The sequence below is a fragment of the Python bivittatus genome, unplaced genomic scaffold (genome assembly GCF_059951505.1).
Source record: "Python bivittatus isolate LINGU-HERP-01145 unplaced genomic scaffold, Pbiv_v1 ctg000700_np1212, whole genome shotgun sequence".
Lineage (NCBI taxonomy): Eukaryota > Metazoa > Chordata > Lepidosauria > Squamata > Pythonidae > Python > Python bivittatus.
In genome coordinates, this window is record NW_028277098.1 from 78,701,712 (window position 1) to 78,725,048 (window position 23,337).

The 23,337-nt window shown below is 36.1% G+C and overlaps 1 protein-coding gene across 1 annotated transcript in view; it reads right to left on the reverse strand.

Moving 5' to 3' along the window:
• Positions 1-23,337, reverse strand: part of PTPRT (protein tyrosine phosphatase receptor type T) — a 678,601-nt gene that overhangs the window by 61,226 nt on the left and 594,038 nt on the right. Inside the window, exons 16-18 of the mRNA XM_088154570.1 lie at positions 21,682-21,830; positions 12,516-12,551; positions 3,268-3,455 (exon numbers count right to left, since the gene is read on the reverse strand). Of these exons, the coding sequence (XP_088010696.1) occupies positions 3,268-3,455; positions 12,516-12,551; positions 21,682-21,830 (373 nt within the window). The remainder of the gene's footprint in view (positions 1-3,267; positions 3,456-12,515; positions 12,552-21,681; positions 21,831-23,337) is intronic.

The following is a 23,337-nucleotide window of genomic DNA, read 5'->3' on the forward strand; positions in this document are numbered from 1 at the left end:
CTGTTTTTAAAAGGAGAATTATGTTAAAATTATCAAATAAAAATATGTGGATTTATCCAAATTCTAAGCTATTCTGATGGCATATCAACACATATTTAATTATGCTAGTGAAGAACTGTATTTTAAGAAATATGGTAAGGTGCTTTTTATTTTCCCACCAAACCAGTGCATTTACTTCACTTGGAAAGAAGTGAGGACTTCTATCAGGGAAGGGTAATCTTTCAACATGGTGGGAGAAGAGGAAGAAGGGAGGCAGAGACTCAAAATTATATTTTTGAGAGGCAAATGCTTGAACAGCATGGTTCCAGAATCAGTTTCAACAGGGCTGGGATTTCTGTTGTGATTTGAGTTCATTTTCTGTCTATGAAATAGCTGTTCTCTGCTGTACTGGAAAGACTGATCAATATTATGTTATGGTGTCAGGGTTTAATGATGTGTTTTAGAAATGGGCTAAATGACTCTTTTCTTTATGATGCTTTTCTGGTTTTCTCCCCCCGCCCCCCTTTTTTTGTTTCTTTATTTTTCAGTATATTAAAGCTTTGGGTTTTTTGGTTTTTTTAAGGACTGGCATATCCATTATTATTTTTTTTCATCTTTTATTACTTGGCAGTTTGTTCCTAAATTCAGTGGCAATTTCTGGAAGCTTGAAAGGCAGCAAAAAGGAGGGGAGTTCAACACATGTGTTTACCCAGCCTTAAATTTTCCCAAGGTCATCCTTGAATTTCTCTTTTAATAAAACAGCAGATACTCTTCACAAGTCTTGAAAACTGGATTTGTCCAAACCTGGTACATTTAAACCACTATAAGATACAGTTGGGGAGAAAGTAGATTTGTCTCTATTGACAAATCTCTTGATGATTTACAGAACAGCCAATGTTTTAAGTTAGCCTTCATGTTCCTCCCCTGTAAAATAGAAGAGTTAATTGGTTTTTTTGCAGTTCAGTTGTCCAGTCTTAGTTTTGTGCTTATCATAGTAATTCAGATATAGACTTCTATATATATACATAGGTCATTTCAGTATATAGCTCCTGCTGTTCAGTAAACAGTTGGCTCTGCTCTCATGAGACTTTTTTTCTGCCATCAGCCATTATTTTGTATATGTATCCAGTCACTGGATCTTGAGTGTTCTTGCCCACTGCTTCTACAAAGACCTCAGGCCTAAGTTCCATTTCAGGGGGGAAAAAAATCTTACCAAGTCAATGGGGATACAACTAACTAAAGGACAAAGGCAGTTACAGGAACATGCTTCCAAGTTATCTCCCTGCCCAACACTGTATCATAATGATTATATTCCAGATATTAATGATGAATGAATCCATGATCTACCATATACTACTGAATTGCTCTAATAGCACTTTGAAAGTATATGTACCAAATAGCTAACCTTCCAGCCTACTTATATCTTAGGGTCACTAGGATGAAATCTCACTCACTGGGAATGGTGAAAAAAATGTAATAGGTAGTCAGGGCCAGTTTCAATTTTCAGCAAAGTGATGTATGATGAATCTCCACTGAGGTGGGTCTTATTACCTAGTAGTAGCAATAATGAGCAGTCATTTTCCTTTCTCAGGGTATGGGAATATCCAGAGAAATATTTGATTTTAGACTTTGTGACAAATTAAAATGTCTATCACGATTAATTGAGCATGTGGCCAGGAATCTACAACAACTAGATCCCACTTGGGTGATCAAGTGCAGCAGATACCCAACAATGGTGCCTGATTTAAACAGAAGATTATCAGTGCAGATAATTGTTATTTATACTACTAACAAATTTCACCCTAAATTTGTAAACTAACTACTGGATTGGGCAAGGAATGATTAAAATAATTTCCAGAACAGAACGCCACTCTTTTGACTTTGTCATTACAAAATCTCTGGCATCCAAGGTCTCCTGGATAAGATGCTTGTCTTGACATTTGAATATAGAAGTGTTATTCCACTTTCTAGCCACACAATCCTTTGTAATTTCAAATACATTTTTCAAAAAATGGACAGAATTATTCCAATAGTTTAAGGCTCATTCACAGAAGAGCCTCATGCCAAAAGAACAGATGAGTGTCAGGCTTGACACTTCATAGGTGACACATTGCAGTCAGAAGAGCTGCTAGCTGTTATAGACACTCAGAAGCCTGTCAACGTTTTTTTTTTTTAAAGAGTCTGATCTTTAAACCAACTCTTAAACCACTGTAATAATTTTATATTTTTGCATCCCAATGAAAGGGGAAAATGCATTGCATTCTGCTGCACATATGGACTTCTTGGGAAACATTCAGCTTAAATACCTTTAGTTCTCAGAAATAATAATAACAATGATGATGATGATGATGATGATGATGATGATGATGATGGTGATGATGGTGATGATGATGATGATGTCACTTGCAAAAGGCAGTTTTATTTGGAACAGCTTACATCCTGTGCGATACCTTTAACACCAGCAAACAACATCTACCTATCCCAGGTCCTTGGGAAGCACTCCATAGGTGGATAAAAATGCCAAATCCAGTCTAAGCATCTGGCTGACTGTGCGACCAACCATAACAATAATGCAGCCTCCAGTTAGTTTAAGTTAGTGAAACAGATAAACATTATATTGCAAGATAAAAGTAATTAATTAAAAATAAATATAAGGGGAGCAGGGGATGATGGTGACCCATATAAAATAATCAAAATTTGTCAGTGCTGAGTCCTGATGTATTGCAGAGGGGAGGTTATTCTACAGGACAAGTGCCACTGCAGAGAATTCTCACCTCACATTCTTATTAAATGAATGTGAGCCACACAAGCCATACATGAACAACAGCAATACTAGACCACTGGGGACTAGTATCCCAGGGGACATTCTTTAAGTTAACCTGGTCCTGAGCCGTTGAAGGCTTTGCATACTAACATCCACACCTTGAAGGTGGCCCAGGAGCAGACTGGCAGCCAGTACAGATCTTTCAGCACAAATATAACAGCTTGCATCATGAGCACCCCCAGCTGCTGCATCTGAACCAGTTACACTTTCTGAAACAGACTCAATGTCATAAACTCCAGTTTCAAATTTGCCAATGTATGAACGACAGGGGCCTCTGCAACAGAAAGAGGACTCCAACAAGGACTCGGGAAGAAAGGGTGGGGAAAAGCATGACCAGTAGCATGTAAAAATAAGACTCTTAACTACTGAGGCACTTCTCCATAAAATCAGGACTTATTTTGATTTTCAGTAGCTTTAATCTCATTCTTTTTCTCATCATTCAAGTGAGTGAATGTTCATCTCACCTCATACTCCTCTTTAAATCCATAGCCCTGTCCCCGCTTCATCTGAGTGATGTGCTGCAATAAGTCGGCCACTCGGATTGCTGGCTGGAACTGTCCCCTGGGATAGGACATTTCCACCGGGTCACAGCTTCGATAGGGATGGGTCTGGATTGTCAGGGTCGGTTGAGTCATCTCCCCATGGCTATTGTCTGTTTTAAAGATAGGGAGGCAAAACAAATTTTCACCTAGCTGTTACTTGTGCATTTGTTTTCTTTCCCCCAGGAATTAATTTCCCCCCATGGGTAGGGAACTGAACTACCCCCCATGGGTAGTAAAGGACTGTAGAGAAACCATCTATGCCCAATGCCACCCAGTAATGCTGAAGGAAGAAAACACAGAAGCAACGAAGTCATGAAACGGTTCTATCAACAGCAGGAAGAATATGACTTTTTGATGCACTTGACATCAGAACTGAAGCATCCTTTTCATGCTATCTAGTCACACGAAATAGTCACCCACCCTGCCCTGCTCTGCCTGTTGGTTTCTAAGCTGAAGGGGAGGAACATAACACAGAGAGGTGATATCTACTTTCCCCGGTTATTTCTCCCATCTTTATTTTTTGCCAGCAGAAGCAAGTAGGGTGCCAGTGCTATTTTACAGCCTGTGGAGGAACTGGATGGATGAACAAAGAGCTCTGATAGATTGGCAGTTTATGCTTTGTCTAACTGAAGATACACATTGGCAAACGCAACACAGATTTACATACATTTTTCAAATATTATTGCTATGATTTAAATAATAAGGCAATATATCTCATAAGAGTGGGGACTATGTGATCTGCTGCTTATTCTGTTCACTAGTACTAACTCTTGATGTCCTCTTCAGGGATCCTGCTTTCCTTCCGTTGGTTCTTAATTTTTGAATGACTTTAAGGATCTTTTCCAACTTGTTCCCTTAGAACATGGCCTGGCAATATTTATTTTTCTACTTTACCCCTTATTCTGACACTATTCGAGGGTAGCCTCAAGTTAAGTAAATCTGCTTGGTTCATTTACTCATTATCATGGAAGGAAATTACTGTACATGACTGACAGTGATTGGGAACTGAAGCAATCAATACAGAATAGGGTTTGGCAATGGGAACAGCAAATTTCATGCCAAGATTATTTTTGTCCCAACGCAAAGGTGTGTGAACAGCACTTCTGTTCAGAAGTGGGGAAAGGCCCTCAGTGTGGATGTTCCTTCTAGCAGAGGACTGCAATGTAGAATGTGACCATTCTAAGTATCAGTATTAGGGCAGGAGAACCTAAAATGTTTTACTGCTTTATGTCAATGCATCTTAAAAATATGAAAGAAATGGGGTTCTGACTTTTTCTCAGGCACGCTAAAAGAATTTCAATAAGATAACTGATATGTGGCAAATTCTCTTTTTCTATTTTCTCACATCAGCTAACCTATATGGAGATGTTAGGAAATCAAATATTAGATGCTTCTTTAATGTGCTTTATTCTGCATTTCATACTTTTCATATATGGGATTGAATTCTCATTTTTTTCTTCTTAAATTGAATGAGTTTAGATGAGGTCTCACCGGTCCTTTACACATTACAAAAAATAGAGTACGTTTGTGGGGTTTTTTTTTTTAAATGTTTTGGAGCACTAAGAGAAGATGAAGCTCTTTTTATGGAGAGCAGCAGGTCTGTAATTCTTCACTAGAAATCTCCAGACAATCTTGTGACTGAGATATATGTATGTGAATGTTATTCTTAAAGCTATATAATACAATACTAATCTGCATTTTTAACATTTCTGTTCAGTGTTATCTGTCCAGAATTAGTAAAGGACAATAGGGTAGAAAGAATGAGAAAAAATAAATTATAAAGAAGAGACAGTAAGACCTGAAAGTTCAATATTATGTGATATGGAAGAAATATGTAGAATGCTTTTGATGCTTTCTCACTTTCTCTTTTAGTTTTCTACAGCTGCCATGGAAGGGAAAGAATAGGTCAACTGTTACACTCCTGAATATATTTTTCTCCAGCCACTATTGTCTAAAATTAAGCCAGATAATTAGAGGGCAGAAAACACCTCTGAAGAAGAAAGTTATGGCCAAAAATATAAAAGGTGTAAGTGTCAGTGCAGTTTTCAGAATTTTATCAGCAATGCATAAATATTTTTAAAAAGTTAAACATTTGGCTTGTGTACAGCCATTATTATGGGTGAAGACTTAACAGAGTAGCAAACTAAGCACTTATTTATTCAATTAACAAGTCTAACGTCATTGCTAATGATAATGACTCTGAACAGAGGGGATTTTCAAGGCTTATTAGTTCTCCAGGCTGGATTTACTTTCTCAATTCATCTTTCCTTATCCTATTTCCCATTAACCCCCTTTAATAAAGAAGGAGATATTTTTATAAGTATGCCATTCCCAATGGACTTACTATCCTTAATTTTCCAACATTACACTGAATTCCACCCTAGTTTTACAAGTGGCTTCTCCATGGTCTGTACATTTTTATGAATCTCAATTAAAAGCACTGCATGCTTCCATTACAAGAGGGAACTATTGAAAGTAATACAGACTTGCTAAAGCATATTCAAAGCCACTGGATACGTCATTATTCAAAATTACTCCGTTCATGTTCAAGTGTAATTACTATTTCCCATGCCTAGATTAAATGCTCTTTTGGTCTCTGCCATTTTTTTCAGTTTTATAATAAAAAAGTTGCCAAGTTTGAAAAACACTGCTGTAGAATATCAGTGGCCAGCCAGCTACTTATGCAGCAGTATTTTAAGCAACATCTGAAGAAAGAAAAAAGAAATAGATGATGACATAATCTGGGTTAGCCATTAAGAATCTAATATAAATATTTATAATAATATAAATATAAACAATCTAATATAAATGGCACTACAATGACATATGGGTCTTACAGTGAGTTACTGCCTCTGCTTGAGCTCAATGGTATTGAGAAATGAAAAAAAAAAAAACTCCTTTTCCAATGTTCTGCTATTTTAACTTGCACTACTAAATGGGATGATGTGTCCTGCAAAGTTGTAAGTAAGTACTATTTCCAACTAACACAAAGGACTTTGTCACAAGCTACATTCACAAATTGTAAAATGTAATGAAGTTCCTCAATCCTTTCCCAGTGAAGTAGAGGAGAATATATGAGTCTGGATCCTTTGTAGAGAAAATCTGAACATGGATTTTTCAGTGTCAGCCAAATTTTTCACACCAGCTCTAAATGGTCAATTTCTAGTATTGTAAGCAAAAGCTGATTCTCTGTTTTGTAAAATAAGCAGCAACAAAAAGCAGTATATAGTTTTTCCTCACAGATAATCTCTGAGTTCAAAACAACACCAGTACTCAGTTTCTGCAAGTAATACATAGTGTTAGAGATGTCTTTGCTATTTCTATGATGTCTAGGCATAAATGTAGCTATGCTCATAAGATAGTCTGGAAATGGTTTTTGCCATCTCTTAGGAATACTGCTTACAATCCCAGAACAAATTAATATGCCCTAGTATGAGTAATAAATTATTGTTTCTAATCAATAGGAGGAATTTTCTGAAGATACTATTATAGTTTAAATTTCTTCTATTTCTCTCTGCCCTATAGAGTTCTACATAACAGAAGAAAAATATATTAAAATTGTTTAGAGTGATTTGCTGTATTTGCTATATAGAATTTTAAAAATAATTGAAAAAATAAATTAACAGGATCCCTCGCCTAGCATGCTTAATGTTCATGCTCACCAGTCACTTGATTTGCTCTTTGTAAACTGCCTTTCTACCTTGTACTATTACTGCTAAAACATACTACAATTATCACGTCTGACTATGTTTGGTGAATATAAACAAACACGTATGCCTTTATATGTATGAGGCTGCTGAAGATCCTGATGTTTCAGTCAGTGTGTATTGATTCCACTTGGCACCATCATTCTCTCATTCTAATACTTTATACAATGCCTTTTATTGTGCAGCTTCAATGGGCTAATGCAACTTCAGAGTTTTTGTATTCAATCTGTGCATTGGGGCACCAGCTCCTAGAACTAAGGTTTGGCAACCCAGATTTTGCTGAACTACATCTCCCAATGTCCCCCAATGCTGATCATGCTGGCTGAAGCTACTGGCAGTTGAAGTTCATCTGGTTTGCACATACCTGTCTTAATCCAAACCTCATCCATTGCCCACTTCCATTTAGAATGTATGTATTCTAGTAGAAATAATCTTATGGAAACTCATTGAAATGCATATAGGTAACCTACTGGAAAAACAGTATAAACAATTAAAAGCATTGGTTTTGCCATAAGAGCCCACTATTCTCTGATATTATATATTTAAATCACAAGTCCAATAAGTTATAAAGTTAAAAAAGGAATAAAAAGCTCAAATTCTTCTCTCTCTTCATGCCATAATATCAATCTGGTGAAATGAGAAGTCTGTGTAGAGTGCAGAAGTGTGACAACAATAAGACTAAGGTCTGTTCAAACAATTCAAGTTCTGCCACAACAAACTGTGTTTTGAATATAAAAAGGAAAATTATGTTTCAAAACTCCTCCATTAATCGCTACAGCTCATTCTGATTTTGATATGATAAGCCTATCGTATCCATTTATATTTTTATTCTGTTAGTCTTGGCAAGTGTATAACATGAAAAGACATCCTTTGCACAAAATAAATTATTTTTGAAGTGATGTTTACAATGGATTTAATTACACACACATCCAAACTCACTCTTCTGAAATAAAAGGTTGTTATTTATTTGACATTTCCTAAGCAAAGTTCCAGAATGTCTAATATTACTTTCCGTGTTATCCTAATGGTAAAGGAAATACTTATAAAATTGGCTTACAGATTGTCTTTTTTTGTTTGACTTGGCTATTACATGACAAATTGTTTACTTCAAGGTAATACACTAATCTAACATAATCCCCCCCTTGCCAAAGGAAGAGGGGAGATCAGCTATCACACTACTGATTTAATATAATGCAGGATTTTGTTTCTTTTACAAAAAAAAATATTGATAGTTAAATAATGAAGAGCTCAAACTAATAAGAGCTTGCTTTACTACTTTACTACTTTATTGAAGTAGTAAAGATGAATATAAATATAACTTCACTTTTTGCTCACCCCTACATGAACAACATGTTTCTGAGGAAATCACTCTCTTTCAGTCTGTCTTTCCTGGCTTCCAAACTACTACTGGGCTATTGGATCACCTTTAGTCTGGAAGTGTAATGTAGTTTGCTTGTCACCCTAGTTGCCAAAATTCTATGCCTCTGGCATCTGGACCTGACCACAACTGTCAAAATCAATGAGAAATTAACTGATTCTATGAGGTAATTTTATGTTGCAAAATCTGAATTTTGCAAAATCTTTTGCAAAATCATTTTATTCTGCAATTTGCTTCCTGCTGTATCTTTATTTGCTGAATTTATTATTTAGTTTGTCAGTTTCTGGACTCAGGCATCTAGGTATTCTATAGGTAGAATGCTCTTCTGATTTAAAATAAAAATAGGCAATTGATTTTATTATCTTTCATGATTTTCCTTCTAGATCTTATATCAAATGCACCGTGACTTAATATTCTATTCTATTCTATTCTATTCTATTCTATTCTATTCTATTCTATTCTATTCTATTCTATTCTATTCTATTCTATTCTATTCTATTCTATTCTATTCTATTCTACTCTACTCTACTCTACTCCATCCCGTCCTGTCCTGTCCTGTCCTGTCCCGTCCCGTCCCGTCCCGTCCCGTCCCATCCCATCCCATCCCATCCCATCCCATCCCATCCCATCCCATCCCATCCCATCCCATCCCATCCCATCCCATCTTCATAGCCAATAAAGGACCATATGGATTGTTATCAATCACACTGCTTATCCATGTTTATCAATCACATTATCTTACACTTCAGTTTTGTACGATTTTACAGACAAATCTCTGGATCCTGCCCCTATAACAACTCTGGAATAGACCAGAATGTGGCAGTTCATTTATCATGGATTGAATCCTGAGTTTTTAAACTCTCACTTAAAAAAAGAAATAACCTTCCTTTCCCAAAGAACAGAAATAATCCAAACTTCCAAACTTCAGTTCAGGTTAATGATGTTGAAAGACAGCTATCATGTACCATCAGTAACTTTTTTTAAAAAAATCTCTCTAGATACACATGGCAAGAAAACAAAATTCCCAGGAAGTAAAATACAGTGAATCCTTCTTACACTTGACTGTATAGACCAAATAAGGATTGTCATTCATTTATGTGTTTATTCATTAGAAGAAGAAACAAACAAACTCAAATTGTGAATTTGTGAGCAGAAATGCCAATGAAGTTCCAAGTTAGTCTCAGAAAAAAACTGGGGGCTCATTAATGCCCATTTCAAAGGAGATATCCATTGCAGAGAAGAATGTGTGGCTTGTTCTCTTCAGTCTCTTCTTATACTGCTCTTCATGTATCTGGGGTAAAAAAACAGAAGAACCACTATTCTTCCCCCCTCTCTTTCAACATCACTGTATTGCATTGTCTGAACATACAGCTGGAGGAAAGAATTGTAGATCTTATATCTGTCTTCCATTGCAGTAACCCACTGGAAAGTGACAAATCCCAATGTTCACCATGACAAGAAGGAGAGGAAGAGACATCTTAATTCTATATAAACTTTTATTAGTATCTTTCATTTGCTGCATATGATGCATGGAGGGATAAAAAGTCTTCAATTGTTCAAGCTGCCACTGATTCTACCACTGGCCAGATAGTAATAATGGAAAGAAAATACCAGGGAATGCAAAGCATCAGAAAAAAGAGTTCTGATATTGTCTTGAAGGCACTAAATAAGTAAATAAATCTAAGAGGTAATTAAATTTCAACATGAACTGCATCATTATCACCTGAGGAGGAAAAAGCTATCGCTCAGTGATAGAACAGCCTGCACAGGGAACTGACAGGTTAAGCTCTTGGCATCCTGAGTTAAAAAGAAGACTTGGATGACAGGACTCCTGTCAGGACCTGGAGTCAACAAAGTACAAGATGATTTGCCATCATGAGCGCTTAGGAGAAGAAATATGATGCAAATCTTTTGGACTAAGTCCCAGAATAAAAGGCAAACAAATAAACAAAAACCGAACCCCAATCAGATTCCTCAATTATCAGCTGTTAGATAATAAATAATTCTTACAGTAATCATACTGCAATATAAAATAGCTAGTCATATCTGTGGTTTCATATAACTATATTAAAACAAGTAACTTGTTATTTCCTGGTCAGTCATCTTTCTGTAGTGTTTCTGCTTCTATAGCATCTGATTCTTATTGCAACGTGGTACAAAAGTTTACCCTTAAAAACTAGGCCTGATTTCCTTTCTAAAATATTGCAATGATTACAAGTTATGACATATTTATCCAGAAAATGAAATAACCAAATAATATTACACCTCCTAAAATATATGGATATAGAGCATCACATACAATTATGGCACAATAGCTAATTCCTGAATGCCACGTGGTTTTGTCTGTAATGAACAATGATTGCTATACAAATAATTACTGCTTAACTTGCATGGCTTCACATTTGTGCTCTTGTAGTTTTGCAGTAAACAACTTTAAGAATACAATGTTAACTCTGTTTCTTATCTCAGTTGGATGTTTTTAATATTATTTATTATTGGGCTCAATGCTCACTGCAAGAACTGTTAAATACCTATTAAAATATGAAAAGCTAAATTTTCTTTGTCACAGAAAAATGTTTTTATAATAAAATCAGAAGAACTAGCTTTTTCTAAATTTCTCATACTTTGGATATAGGTTTAGATATAGATATCAAGACTTATATTTACGGTTTACTAATAATTAATTCCACTCCTTTCCCAGACATACATGATATGAAAAGGTTTAGTGGATCTTTTCTGCACAGAATAGTTTTCCAATTGCATGTTTATCAAATTATTACCAAACCAAAACTATGGGAGAAACATCTCAAAAACAAATAAATGCCAAAAATAAATAAATGTGGGAGGAGGAGGAGGAGGAGGAGGAGGAGGAGGAGGAGGAGGAGGAGGAGGAGGAGGAGGAGGAGGAGAAAACTATTGTAGAAGTGGAAAATGGGAAGGAAGAGTGAAATGTCAAGGAAAACAATATGAAAAAGAATTTTTAAAGAAATTTTTAATTTTTCCCACCACGAGTTCTTGAAATCTCTGAGGATAACTCCATTAGTTATATGAATATATGAGATTGAGTGTATGGTATAGAAATGTGCCTAGGTGCTTTCAGTAAACTTGTAGAAAAGTCATATATAATTGTTAAGAATCTGTTGTGAAGAAGCAGCTCAAATATCTTTCTTTTCAACAAGTATTATATTCACAAATGTATAACCCCACAAAGGGGATTATATATTCGCAAATCCTTATTTCTCCCTTTTTCATTGGGTGTTTCTTATGAACTTAAGAAGTTCAGCTTTTAATGTGGGAATATTTGTGCTTGTCTGCACACAGAAGCATTCAGTGTTAAGGCCTATGGTTGAGTTTATTAGAAACATAGTGATCTGCTTATAGAAATCAGGAATGCTACAGCTAATCACGAGTTATGAAGCATCTGCACATTGTAATGGCAGATAAAACCTGATTTATTTCCCAAGGGAAGTGGGTAAAGCTGAAGAACTTAAGTGTTTTCCTCCTAACTATTTTTATATCCAAGCTTCCCCGATCAATTTTTTTTTATGAGAAGAGAGTTGGTTTTAACTCCTTATATTTTAAACAAAAATGAAGTCTGTAATAAAGGATTTTTTGTGTGTGCGTGTAAGGCTATATCTTTGTAGACAAACTTTTAAGGAAGATATTTGATAAGGTAGCATGGTTTAGCTCTATGCATATGGTAAAACCAGTCAATAACACTTTCTACTCTTTTTCAAGTGATGAAGCTTTACCATATGAAAGGAGGAAGCAAATGTCCAGGGAAGGGGGTGGGAGTGTCAAAAAAGTCAAGATGGTGTGCACAACTGCATGATCAAAGCCATGCCCCTTTGGGCATGCATGTGACATTAACACATGTACAAAGAAACTGGCTTCCATCACAGTTACAACTACCATCTTGATTTTTTTTTTTTTAACCTGCTCCTCATGGACACTCCTGACAGAAGGTTCAACTATAGCAAATAGCATTTTGGAGTATATCTGCCAATGTCCTCTTTATTCTTTTCAGATAGAACTAATGTATTTTCTAATTAATAGCTGCTTGTGCATTGTAACAATTCTCTTACCTAACAGTGTGGTCGGTGGAACAGTGTCTGAGGATACTTTGAGATGAAATTCCAATTGTGCACAGAACAGGATCAATGGAACCCAACAGGCCAACAGGAAGAAAATAATGTGGAAAATAAAATAAAAACATGTTAGCTGTTTTGAATATTGCCAAAACATATTTACTACCACATCTGATTACAGGGAAATGGACAACAGAAATCACAATTAAAAATTAAGTCTGACATATGTACCTGAGTAGTAGGAATTCAACAATGATTTGATCTGAAGGGTTTTGCTTTGGACAGAAAATGAACATGGAGAGGATGGTGCTAAGTAGGAAAGACATAAGGAAAAGACTTTAGAAAAGTAAGCTGAAATAGGAGAACAGGGAGAGAAACTCCACAGAGAATAGGATAGTTCTGAATAAACCGGACTAGTATAATTAAAGAAGCAAGCATATTCTAGTTATATCAATCTTTTTTCATTCAACAAAGAGAATAAATTCCCGAAAGTATATTCCAGAAACTTTACTCTTATTAATTTACAGCAAAGAAAAGCAAGACCATATATACTCATTAATTTTGCCATGATCATTTACCCCAAACTGTTCCCCTTCAGATGTGTAAGATTAAAACTCCCATGATCTAATAAGAACATGATTATCTTAAGTGGACTTTATTAAAATAACCTAAAGGCGTTCCAAGCATATGGATCACTATAATATTAGATATATGTGTATATACAGTAAGTGTTGGAGGGATAAAGGAGCATTAGATATGGGTTCTGGATTGTCAGTTATGATGCTAGACTTATCCCTCTTTTTAGCAGAAAAGACTCTTCCTTTAGATGGCTTTAAAGATGCTGGCATAGCAGAAAGAATAAAAAAAATAATAGTTGTGATATAAAACATGTTTTATATCATAGATATTTTTTTAGATGTATTATTACTAGGGTTAGTATTGTATTAATATGGTAATAGATGAGCAGAAGTAATGTTATTATGTGATTTGTCTCTTAGTATATTGTTGTATCAATTTATTTCACTCTGTTTTTGTTCTTTTAAATTTGCTGGTCATTGACCAAATAAATATAATCAATATATTTATATAATTATAATCAATCCATCAATTGGAGAAAGAATAATGCTGAGGCAGAAGATTGTTTCATGCAAATAATATTTCCAGCATGTCTAAAAGCATAGTCATTTTATGTCTGTCCAATTTGGTGGTCATTTAATTCAACTAGGAAGCTCGAACTAAATGCTAGCCTCTCCTCCTCCTCCTCCTCCTCCTCCTCCTCCCAGCTTTCTCCAGGTGCTTAAGAGGACTTCCATGGGATCTCCAGTTTATCTGCACTCTCAATCCACAGAGTAGCCTGTACTGAGAATGTGACTATCTCCAAGTCACCTGGTGAGTTTCCAAAGCAGAGGCTGATCTTAAACTTCAGCCTCCCCAGTCTTAGGCAAACTTCTTAACCACTACATGATGCCATATCAGTATTTTTTATTCAAGAGCAGCCTTTCCCACTTGAAGCTTTCTGCAAAGTGTGTTTATTTTCTGTGAGTAATTGTCATGGAAACGATATTTAGTACAGAGCGTCCCTTGCTAAGAAACCTGCAAAATTTCAAGAGGATACATGCAGTGCTTTGGTGGAAGAGAAATTATATTCTAAAGAGGAGCAATTTCCTTCTGCCTCTGTGCCCACTCCCTTAAAAAAAAAAAAAAAAAAGTATGAAAATGGAAATGCCATAGACAAATCCATGATATTCTACAAGGCTACAGGGAGGGGCAAGTGAGTTATGATGAATTAAATGCTCTCTTAGCAAAAAGGCAGAGTATACATCACCATCAGTTTAAGGTGTTTTTAAAATTATTATTATTAGTAGTAGTAGTACTTGTAGTATCAGCTCAGATAGAGTTTAGGTCACAGAAAGTACTCAAGAGATTAGGGAAGGATCATAGATAGAGAGCACAGAGAGCAGAAGCAGAAGGGCAGAAACAACCAGTATTTTCTAATATTCCTATCCCAGGCTCAACACAAAATCTTGGGTTGCAAGTAGATCAGATAAAGGAGAACCTGGATCTCAAACACATATCACTTCATGTGAGTAATTTTGAAATACAGGACAATTTGGAGACAAATTCTGTAAGGGCAGACTACAGTGATGCTGTCTAGTGCTATAATAATTTCTTCTTCTAAATACAAGTCCTTCTTAAACCATCTCTGTCCCTTCTACATGTTTCTCAGCTGCCTCCTGATTCCTTTTGTAATCGTACATAGTCCACTCGTCATTGCTATATGTTTCCTGTTACCCTCCAGTTTATCCAACTGGTATGTCTATGTTCTGGAGGGATCATGTCTTCAAAATGGAGAGGAGAGAGTCAGAGCAGTAGTACTTAGTACAGCTGAGCAAAGCTTCAAATGAGTGATTTGGTTCAAATGAGATTCGATCAATTTCCCTTCAGACTGAACGTCTGAATCAATTTGTTGGAGAGCCAGTTTGCTGCAGTGGCTAAAGTGCTGGGTTAGGAATGGGGAGACCATGAGTTCTAGTCCTCCCTTAGGCATGAAAGCCAGATGGGTGACTTTGAGAAAGTCAATTTCTCTCAGCCCAACCCACCTCACAAGGCTGTTGGGAAAATTGGAGAAGGGAACGCTAGGTACTCCACCTTGAGCTGACCAAAAATAAAAGTGGGATAAAAATCAAATGAATAAACAAACAAACAAACAAACAAATTTGATGTTTCAGATCAAATCAGGAGCCTTCAAATCACTTTGGAGAGATCTGAAAGTGAATCTAAAGTTTCATTGACATTTTGGCTTTGCAAAAGTTTACACACTGCTGTGGCTTTCCTTTCATACAAGGACAAAGTGAAGGGAGATAAATGGTGTAAGGAGCTCTGCAGGAGTTTTTATTACTTTATTTGGGCAGGTTCCTTTTGAGAGAGGGGGAGAGGAAGAGAGGGAGACAATCCATTTATTTATTGTACCACAGGATCTGAGCCAGAGTACTGGCTGTAGGACTACTGCATATAGACACTTTCTTTAAAACATCATCTCATACATATGCAATAGTAATAGCAGGCTTTTTTTTTTTTTAATATTGCACAGACTACATAAGACAGGGATCCCAAAGAGGCTAACCTTGCCACTGAACCTGGCCCACAAGTCTACCAACTTAGACAAACAAGCAGCCAGAGAGCTTTTGGATATTTAGTGAGAACTTAAACATTTTTTTAAGTTGAAGTAACACAGTCTCGCTCTGTACTTTTTGCAGGAGAATTTGGAGGCTGCCTTGTTCCTGCTACATTTCTCTACCTCAAAAGAGATATAAGGAAAATAGCCCAAAATGTATTTCAATGAAACCCTTGAAGCTATCTGCTGAAGCTTTACAGACCTCTATTTTCCTTGTGATTTTCATTGCATTCTGCAAAAACAAAAGTCAGCAAACAAAACGGCTACAGATATTTGGATCCTTGCCAATTAAATTCTACAGTTGCATATTTTATCAAATTCAGAATTAAATCTTGAGTCAATCCGAACTGAGTCCTTTCATTGAATCTGTTCCTCATGTGTGCATTATTAAGTGTGGTTGTGTGATACCTTTAGTTATTGAATATCTGAGGAGGGATAAAGTGTATTTGTCTTTATATTGTCTCCCAAGCCAGTTTAGGTCTACTTTTCAGGTCCCACTCCAAGATTCAGGTCCACATAAATCAGGACTATTGTAGCAAACAGCAGAGAATTACTCAATTATCCTGAGGCTCTGGAGCAGTCTTCCCTTTGAGGTCCATAATAAATTAGAAGAGCTATAAAATATTACTTTTCTAGTGCAAAAGTATTGGCCGTCTTTCAGATTTTCTGAGTTTTTGCATATCTTTGCCATTGTGTGTTATCAGAGCTACACGGGGGTCCTGCTGATATATAAAGGGAGCCTGAGTAAGCAGAAAATACCACAATGAACCTTTGATAATATTCAGTGGAGAAATTATTCAAAATAATTGCCTTTTTTCCCTAAAAGATGTCATGTACTACTTAACATATACTGTAAATATTTCTTCAATACATGTATTGTTGGAAACAAGTCCCCCCTCACAAATCAAGAATGCAAATTGGATTTCAGAAAATCTCCTGACTTCCTTTGGCTTGGGAGTCTGCCCCACACACCCAGCAATGTGGAAAACCATGGCCCCAACAGCAGGATCTTATGCACTCACCTCTTGTGATAGATCATTTTTGCCCTGATTGCATCTACCAATGCTCAATTTATAATGATTCATGACAGCATGGCTTTGAATGTTCAGTCAAAAATCCTAGTTCCTCCATCCTAACATAAAGTCTTTTCATGGATTAAAATAGACTGTTTCCGATTTTTTTTTTGGGGGGGGATTTCTTTTCAAAGCAAAATTGTTTGTCTTAGTCCCAACTGGATATATCTGAACCACCAGCCTGATATTCCTGAGGAACTGCTTAGCTTTCCTTTAACTTGATATTCCAGAGTTCTGACAATCATCTTTTTCTTTTACTATTCTCTCAACTGGGAATGTGGTATATCCATAATGTCCTAGGGCTTCATTCTGTCACACTTTCTCTAGTCCTGCATGACAGCCCATCAGGAGGGTGTCAACAGAGAAATGCCTCCATGCTGGATGTGTCATTAGTGCATTATTGGTCATAGGATGTCAGCCTATGTGAACCTGCTTTGTAAGAACCTGCAGAATACGTGCTGAATTGGACACAATAGATATTTAAGGACTTTTCCCCCCCTGTCTCCACTTTTCTTTATGGATCTTACACCAGTATCCATTTATTCTGTGAGCCACTTGGTAAAATCATAGCCCCTTCAGGGAATACTATAGAACAAATTCAAATTCAACTCATTCCAGATACTTATGCGATTTTTTTCTGCAATAAATGCATGGATGCCTGTGGGTATATTAAGCTATACTTGTAGATGAAACAGCAGTAGAAGCATTTGTACACTTTTTGAAGGACAGTTTTTAAAACAAGTGAGGCCTGTTACAGTATCTCCTTCTCTCCTAATAGGAACAACACTATTCTGTTTCTTCCAAGCAAGAAACTCCCCCACACACATTTGCTGTCATTTTATCATATTTTGAGGCTTCCAAACATAATGTCTTTGACTTGATGATGTCACACCTCTCTTGGAGTACTCCTTGTCCAAAGAAGAAGATATAGAGGATCATGCTCAGGAGAAATCTGCAGACTTGAATCTTCTAGTGGAAGAGAATAATAGTCTAAAGTATGCCGGAAAATACAGTAGCTGATCTTGATAAATAAGGTCACTCATGACCAGGTTAAAAAAGATGCAGTACCCATTTGAAACAGGCTTTGCAGGACCAGGGATTTCCAGATTATTGACCACTCTGCTAGCAAGGAGACTCCTTTAATATCAGCATATATGCAGTTTCTATTCAATGTCACAACTTTGTAGACCTTTGTGCCATGAACATTCCTACCATGACTGCTATGGATATTTCCTCATACAATTCTTTGGATTGATAAATTTGCCATCTTTTGTCTTTCTTTGCTTCTCAACCCCTGGCTCCAAAACCAGTTCTTCTCTTGCATTTCTAAGAGCCTGGATTTTATTGATTTTGCTAACCCAATTTCTTGTTGCTTATTAGTTAAGACTATGGTGGGGCAGGGTCCTTCCATTAGATTTTTAAAAATGTGTTTTTATTTATGCAAATTATGAACATGCCAACTTTTCCTTCTTATTTCTCAGTAGTTCTGCTTTGGCTTTAACCTGATCATCACTCCTCATCTGGATGTACAGTACAGTGATTTTTTTAAAAAAAATTTCAGAATAGATTAAAAAGTTGCTTTGAAAAAACTGAGTTCTTTGAATTGTAATTCAAAGCTTGTGTTTCTCTTCCTTGACATCAAGAAAAGAATGAAATGGTCTAGGCTAAATAGTCTAGGCTTGTTTCTTTTCACTACAACAGTAACAGGAAAAAAAAAATGGGGAAGTGTATATCTACCTATAAACAGCCATTTCCCTCTGCCTTTTAAAATATATATATATATTTTAATTAAGAATTTTAATTACAATAGTAAAAACTAGCACAAACTAAACTTTGAGAAAGAGAAGAGAACGGTGAGAAAGAATAAAAAGTGCAGAAAAAAAGAAAAAGAACGAATAAACAAAAGAAAGAATAAAGAAAAAGAAAATAAATATATAAAGAAGTGACTTCCCACCTTCATCACAAGTATAAATAGATTTAATAACTCTTCACTCCCTTATAAAGTTAAACAGATATCTCTTCATCCCATATTCCATCCCTTATCTATAAGCAAATCCATAAAATATCAACTTTTCAATCCTGGTGTCAGCAAAAAGTCCCTAAAGGTTTGCCAGAATGTTGCAAAAAAAAAAAAAAAAGTCTTATTTTAACCTTGATCAAATCAACCAACTTTATATTCCTTCCTTTTATTTCTAATAGACTTAATCTTTAATTCAATCAGATACTGTCGTAGGATTTGATTTCAATTCTTTTTTATCCCATTGCACAGATTTCTTCAAGGCTTTAACAAGCCTCTTTTGTAGATCCAACAAGAAAACATTTTCCAGGTCATTCTCTTTGTTTATCATTTGTATTTCCCTTTTAATTTTAAAAAAATTCAGCCAGTTTGTTTTGTACATCCAGTAAAGCGTCCCTTTCCAAATCATTCTCTTGGTCTGTCATTTATAGTTCCACATTCTGTACTTTATCTTGCCAGATAAAATTTGTTCCATATCTGTCATTCCTTCATTAACAACTTTTGGACATAGTCGATCCACAGAAACAGACATTGTTACTGACAGTGTTGATATTGTAGTTACGAACTTCTAGATCCATTCTTCAAAGATCTCCTTTAATATTTCCCATGTTCTAACATTTTGTATCATTTTGTAAGTGTCAGTATTAGCTGTCATCAGGCTTGTATTTTTTTTTCATCTTCTTAAAATCTTTAGTCCCCTCTAGTGTCCAGTTTCTAAAATCATCACTTATCTTTTGTTATGACTTGCAATTGCCAGGATAGCCAAAATAAATCTGTTTCCTATGATAAGTTGTTTATTTTTTATAATTAATTCTAAAATCTTATAGTAAAAGTCAATATTCCAAATTTATCTGGACCCTTAATCCATTTATAACTTTCTTAGATCAAAATCTTATTTAGCTTTATGCTGTTTATTTCAAATTCTTTAATTTGTAATTAATTTTTCTTTTGTTCAGAGTTGAAGATAAACTCACCTGATGAAGAGTTTTCAAACTTGTGGTTCCGAAGGTTTCTAACAGCTTTAAGATAGGCAATTTCTGAAAGTGATTAGAAAGTGAGGTTTGCGAACCTAGTGTCCTTTAAAAGGCTCTGCCCCAGTTGTGAGCAAGATGGCTGATCCTGTCATTTCCTGGCACTCAAACCCACGGAAAACCACTGCCCTGCGGTCTCCTCACGAGAAGCAGCCATCCAGAGCATATGTGGGTGATCTCCTGTCCTCTCCTTATCTGGAAAGATTCCAAGATACTTGTCTACTCACCAGTTCCTTGGTCTTTGCCATGGTCATCTTCAGTTCACCACACCTCCCAGATGTCCCCATTTCCCTCTGCCTTTCAAGCTTGCTCCTACGCAGTTTCACCAAAGTTAGCTTTATTTTTTGTTTGCTTTCTATCTTTCATAAGATTGAAAGGAGGAGAAGGAGAAATAAAATTTCTAAAACCTCATTCGCAAAATAATAAATAATTAATTATTTTATTTTCCTTGGGAGAGGAATTTGAAATAGAAGCAGGAGTGAACTCTCCCCTTTTAAGCACAGTAGTACTCAACATATTTATGGATGTTTCCCAAAGAAGGCTAGAGCTATTTCTTTAGAATGTCTCTGATCACCACAATAGAAAAGGGTAGAAAAGGGGAGAAAATGCATCATTGCCGCTCCTTCCTAGTTATGACTATCACTGTACAAATGCTACCTAATGCTGTTCATTGTTTTTCATATCAGCCAAGTCAAGGACCAGCTCAACAGAAAGCAGCAGTATGTGAAAATGTGTGTGATCTGTAATCATAGGGGGCTTTTTACACTGGCACCTGGTTTCATAGTTTTGCATGTTAGAGTGCATATTCCTGTTCAATTGCTCAACATGGTTTTAGAGAGTATTGATTAATAACTGAACCATATGTTATCCTGAAGAATGAGATTTCAGAAACTAAAATGGAGTAACAGAGGCAGCACAGACAACTAAAACAAGAACACAAGGTTCTGTTTTCTGTGCTTTTCATTAGCTGTTCATTCCTGACAACAACAATGTTTTCCATGAGAAAATGTAAAATCTGTGGGTAGATTCCTCAGCTCTTCACTTCAAGAACGTGGCTTCCCTTCCAGCATTGATGTCAGAAGCAGCAGCTTATTTGGCAATGGTTACTTTTGGCACGCAGCATCTGATATGGAACTGCTGTTACTGCTCTCACCAGATGCAAAGCCATCAATGGTTGCTGAAAGAGCCATAGGACCATTATGTATTCAGGATGGAGACTACAAACCACATTCACACAGTGGATCCTGTTCAGAATACTCAAGCTAAAATGAAACAAAGTTCACACTTTTCTTATATAGTGATGGAGAAAGCTTTGTACTGGGCAGTGGGATGATGCAAAATATTACACACTTAGATTTTTCAGTTTGCTCTTAAGTCAGGGGTATAATAGAGTCCCCTATTGTGGGGGAGATGGGCGGGGGAGAAATCAAATAAATAAATAAATAAATAAATAAATAAATAAATAAATTTATTCCTTCTATTATTAAATGTGTTAACATTATTAGGGCATATAGGTTTGTAAGTGTTTCTAGTCTCAAAATGTAGGAAACATTGCACTGGCTTTTGACAAAAAGCCAAAAAGGAGGTTCTAGGGAAAGCTATAAAAGGGTTTTGGGGTTTCAGGTAGCCCTGACATTGCAGGTTGCCCATATTTGCTTTGAAATGGGATTACAAAAGTCAGAAAGGTCTCTTCCTGCTTCCAAGAATTAGAGGAGAAGAACAGAAATGACATTGAGGTATTTTCCTTAATGCTTAATTTAAGATCTTTAACTTTTTGTTTGTTTGTTTGCTTCAGTGAGATGCAAGTCATTTAACTACCAAAATCTTCCTGAGCATGAGCATACCATCATGAACAAGTGAAACTTACTGAATCCATTAACATCTTGGCAGCCTGAAGTGAAAGTGTCTTCATTGTGAGCAGCACTGAGTTTTGTAGCAGTCTTGTCTGAAGCAGCAACAGGCCCCATTTCTCGTTGACTGCTGCTTTGGGTCTCTTTTTGCTTCTTGGCTAGTTTCCTTCAAGGTGTTTTGAAGAGGGAAGGAATCAGAGTTAGTTAGTTTCCTTCATGAATTAAATAAAAAGAAACTGAAATAAAACCAAGTCAACAAATAGTATGTGTGTCTCTGTGTGTGCATATATGGCTTGACACAACATGCAGGCTTGTTACAGATATGAGGATACATCTCCATTTGCGAGAGTTAGCAATGGAAAGTTCATATGAAAGGTAGCAATGGAGTACCATGGAAATTAACAGCAATCCAAAGTTTTGGGGGGGGGGGGGAGCACAACCAAATGGGACAGCAATGGGATCATATCAGGCAATTATATAAATGTAATCATGGAAGCTCCTTTGATAATTTGGTTCCTGGCCAAGTATACTTCCCTTTCGAAATGCTGTCAGCCTCTATTCCAACTGGAAAAGCTACCTGTCTGCTGAGTAAAATATGTTTGGGTGAGACCTTGATCCCCTAATCTCTTGCCAAAGATTAGTCTCCAAGAGAAAAATGTTAATAATAATAATGAGGCATTGATATGAGACTTAAGCAGCTATATTTTCATTTTCCATAGTTGAGTGACAATTAAATTCCAAGTTTACCCTGAACAAAAGTGTATTTACATTTATTTTAAATATTATATACATTAAAACAAAATCTAAAACCCCACCCTTGGTCTAATAGCCTAGATCACTTAGAGTCTTCCAATGCCTCTTATAAAGTGTAATCAAGATATGTTTTTCTTGCATCTGTGCAATTTCTAACCACTTAGAAGCCTGTTTCCACAGCTGTTTCTGATCTTCTGAAAGATACCACAAATTAAGTTTCCCCTTAACTTAATATAAAAATAAAGATAAAATAAATTAAGTTAAAAATAATTTTTGTAGTAAGTTTCTATGAGAATAAGCCATTAAAATATGCACCAGCATCTTGCCTTTGGCTCAAAAAGAAATCAAGCTTTTGTGAGTGTTCCAAGTAAACACTAAGAAAAACTACTATTTGTGACTCCAAAATGCAAACACTTGCAAAATGCTGCTCTTAAAGCATCTCATATATCACATGGATAAACTAACTTTGAAGCAGAACTAGAAAAAATAGCACCATAGAGAACCTACTTCTAATGCTACTGTTTCCTTTTCTATCCCAAGGTATGTTTCTGTGAGATGAGAAGAAAAGAGAAGTAAGGACTGGATTCCCTGCATTCTACTTGTTTGATAGGTTCAGAAAACTGCAGACAATATCACTCTACCAAACTTTCTAATATCTCGAGAAAATATGGAAAGCCAAGAGCAGAAAGCAATACATGTTGAAGACTTCAGTGATGCTTGCTAGATTGGAGCATAAGTCTGAGCTTGCAAGGTGCCAGAGTGGGGAGTGAAGGAGCAACCCTTGGGCGTAGCCTCCAGAGTCTCTCCAGAAGTTGCCAGCAAATTGTAAATTTTAATGTGACAGAAGGGGGAATACATTAAATACATGGGGCATAAAGATTAGTTGCATTTAATTAATTGGATGTAATTTTAATTAATGT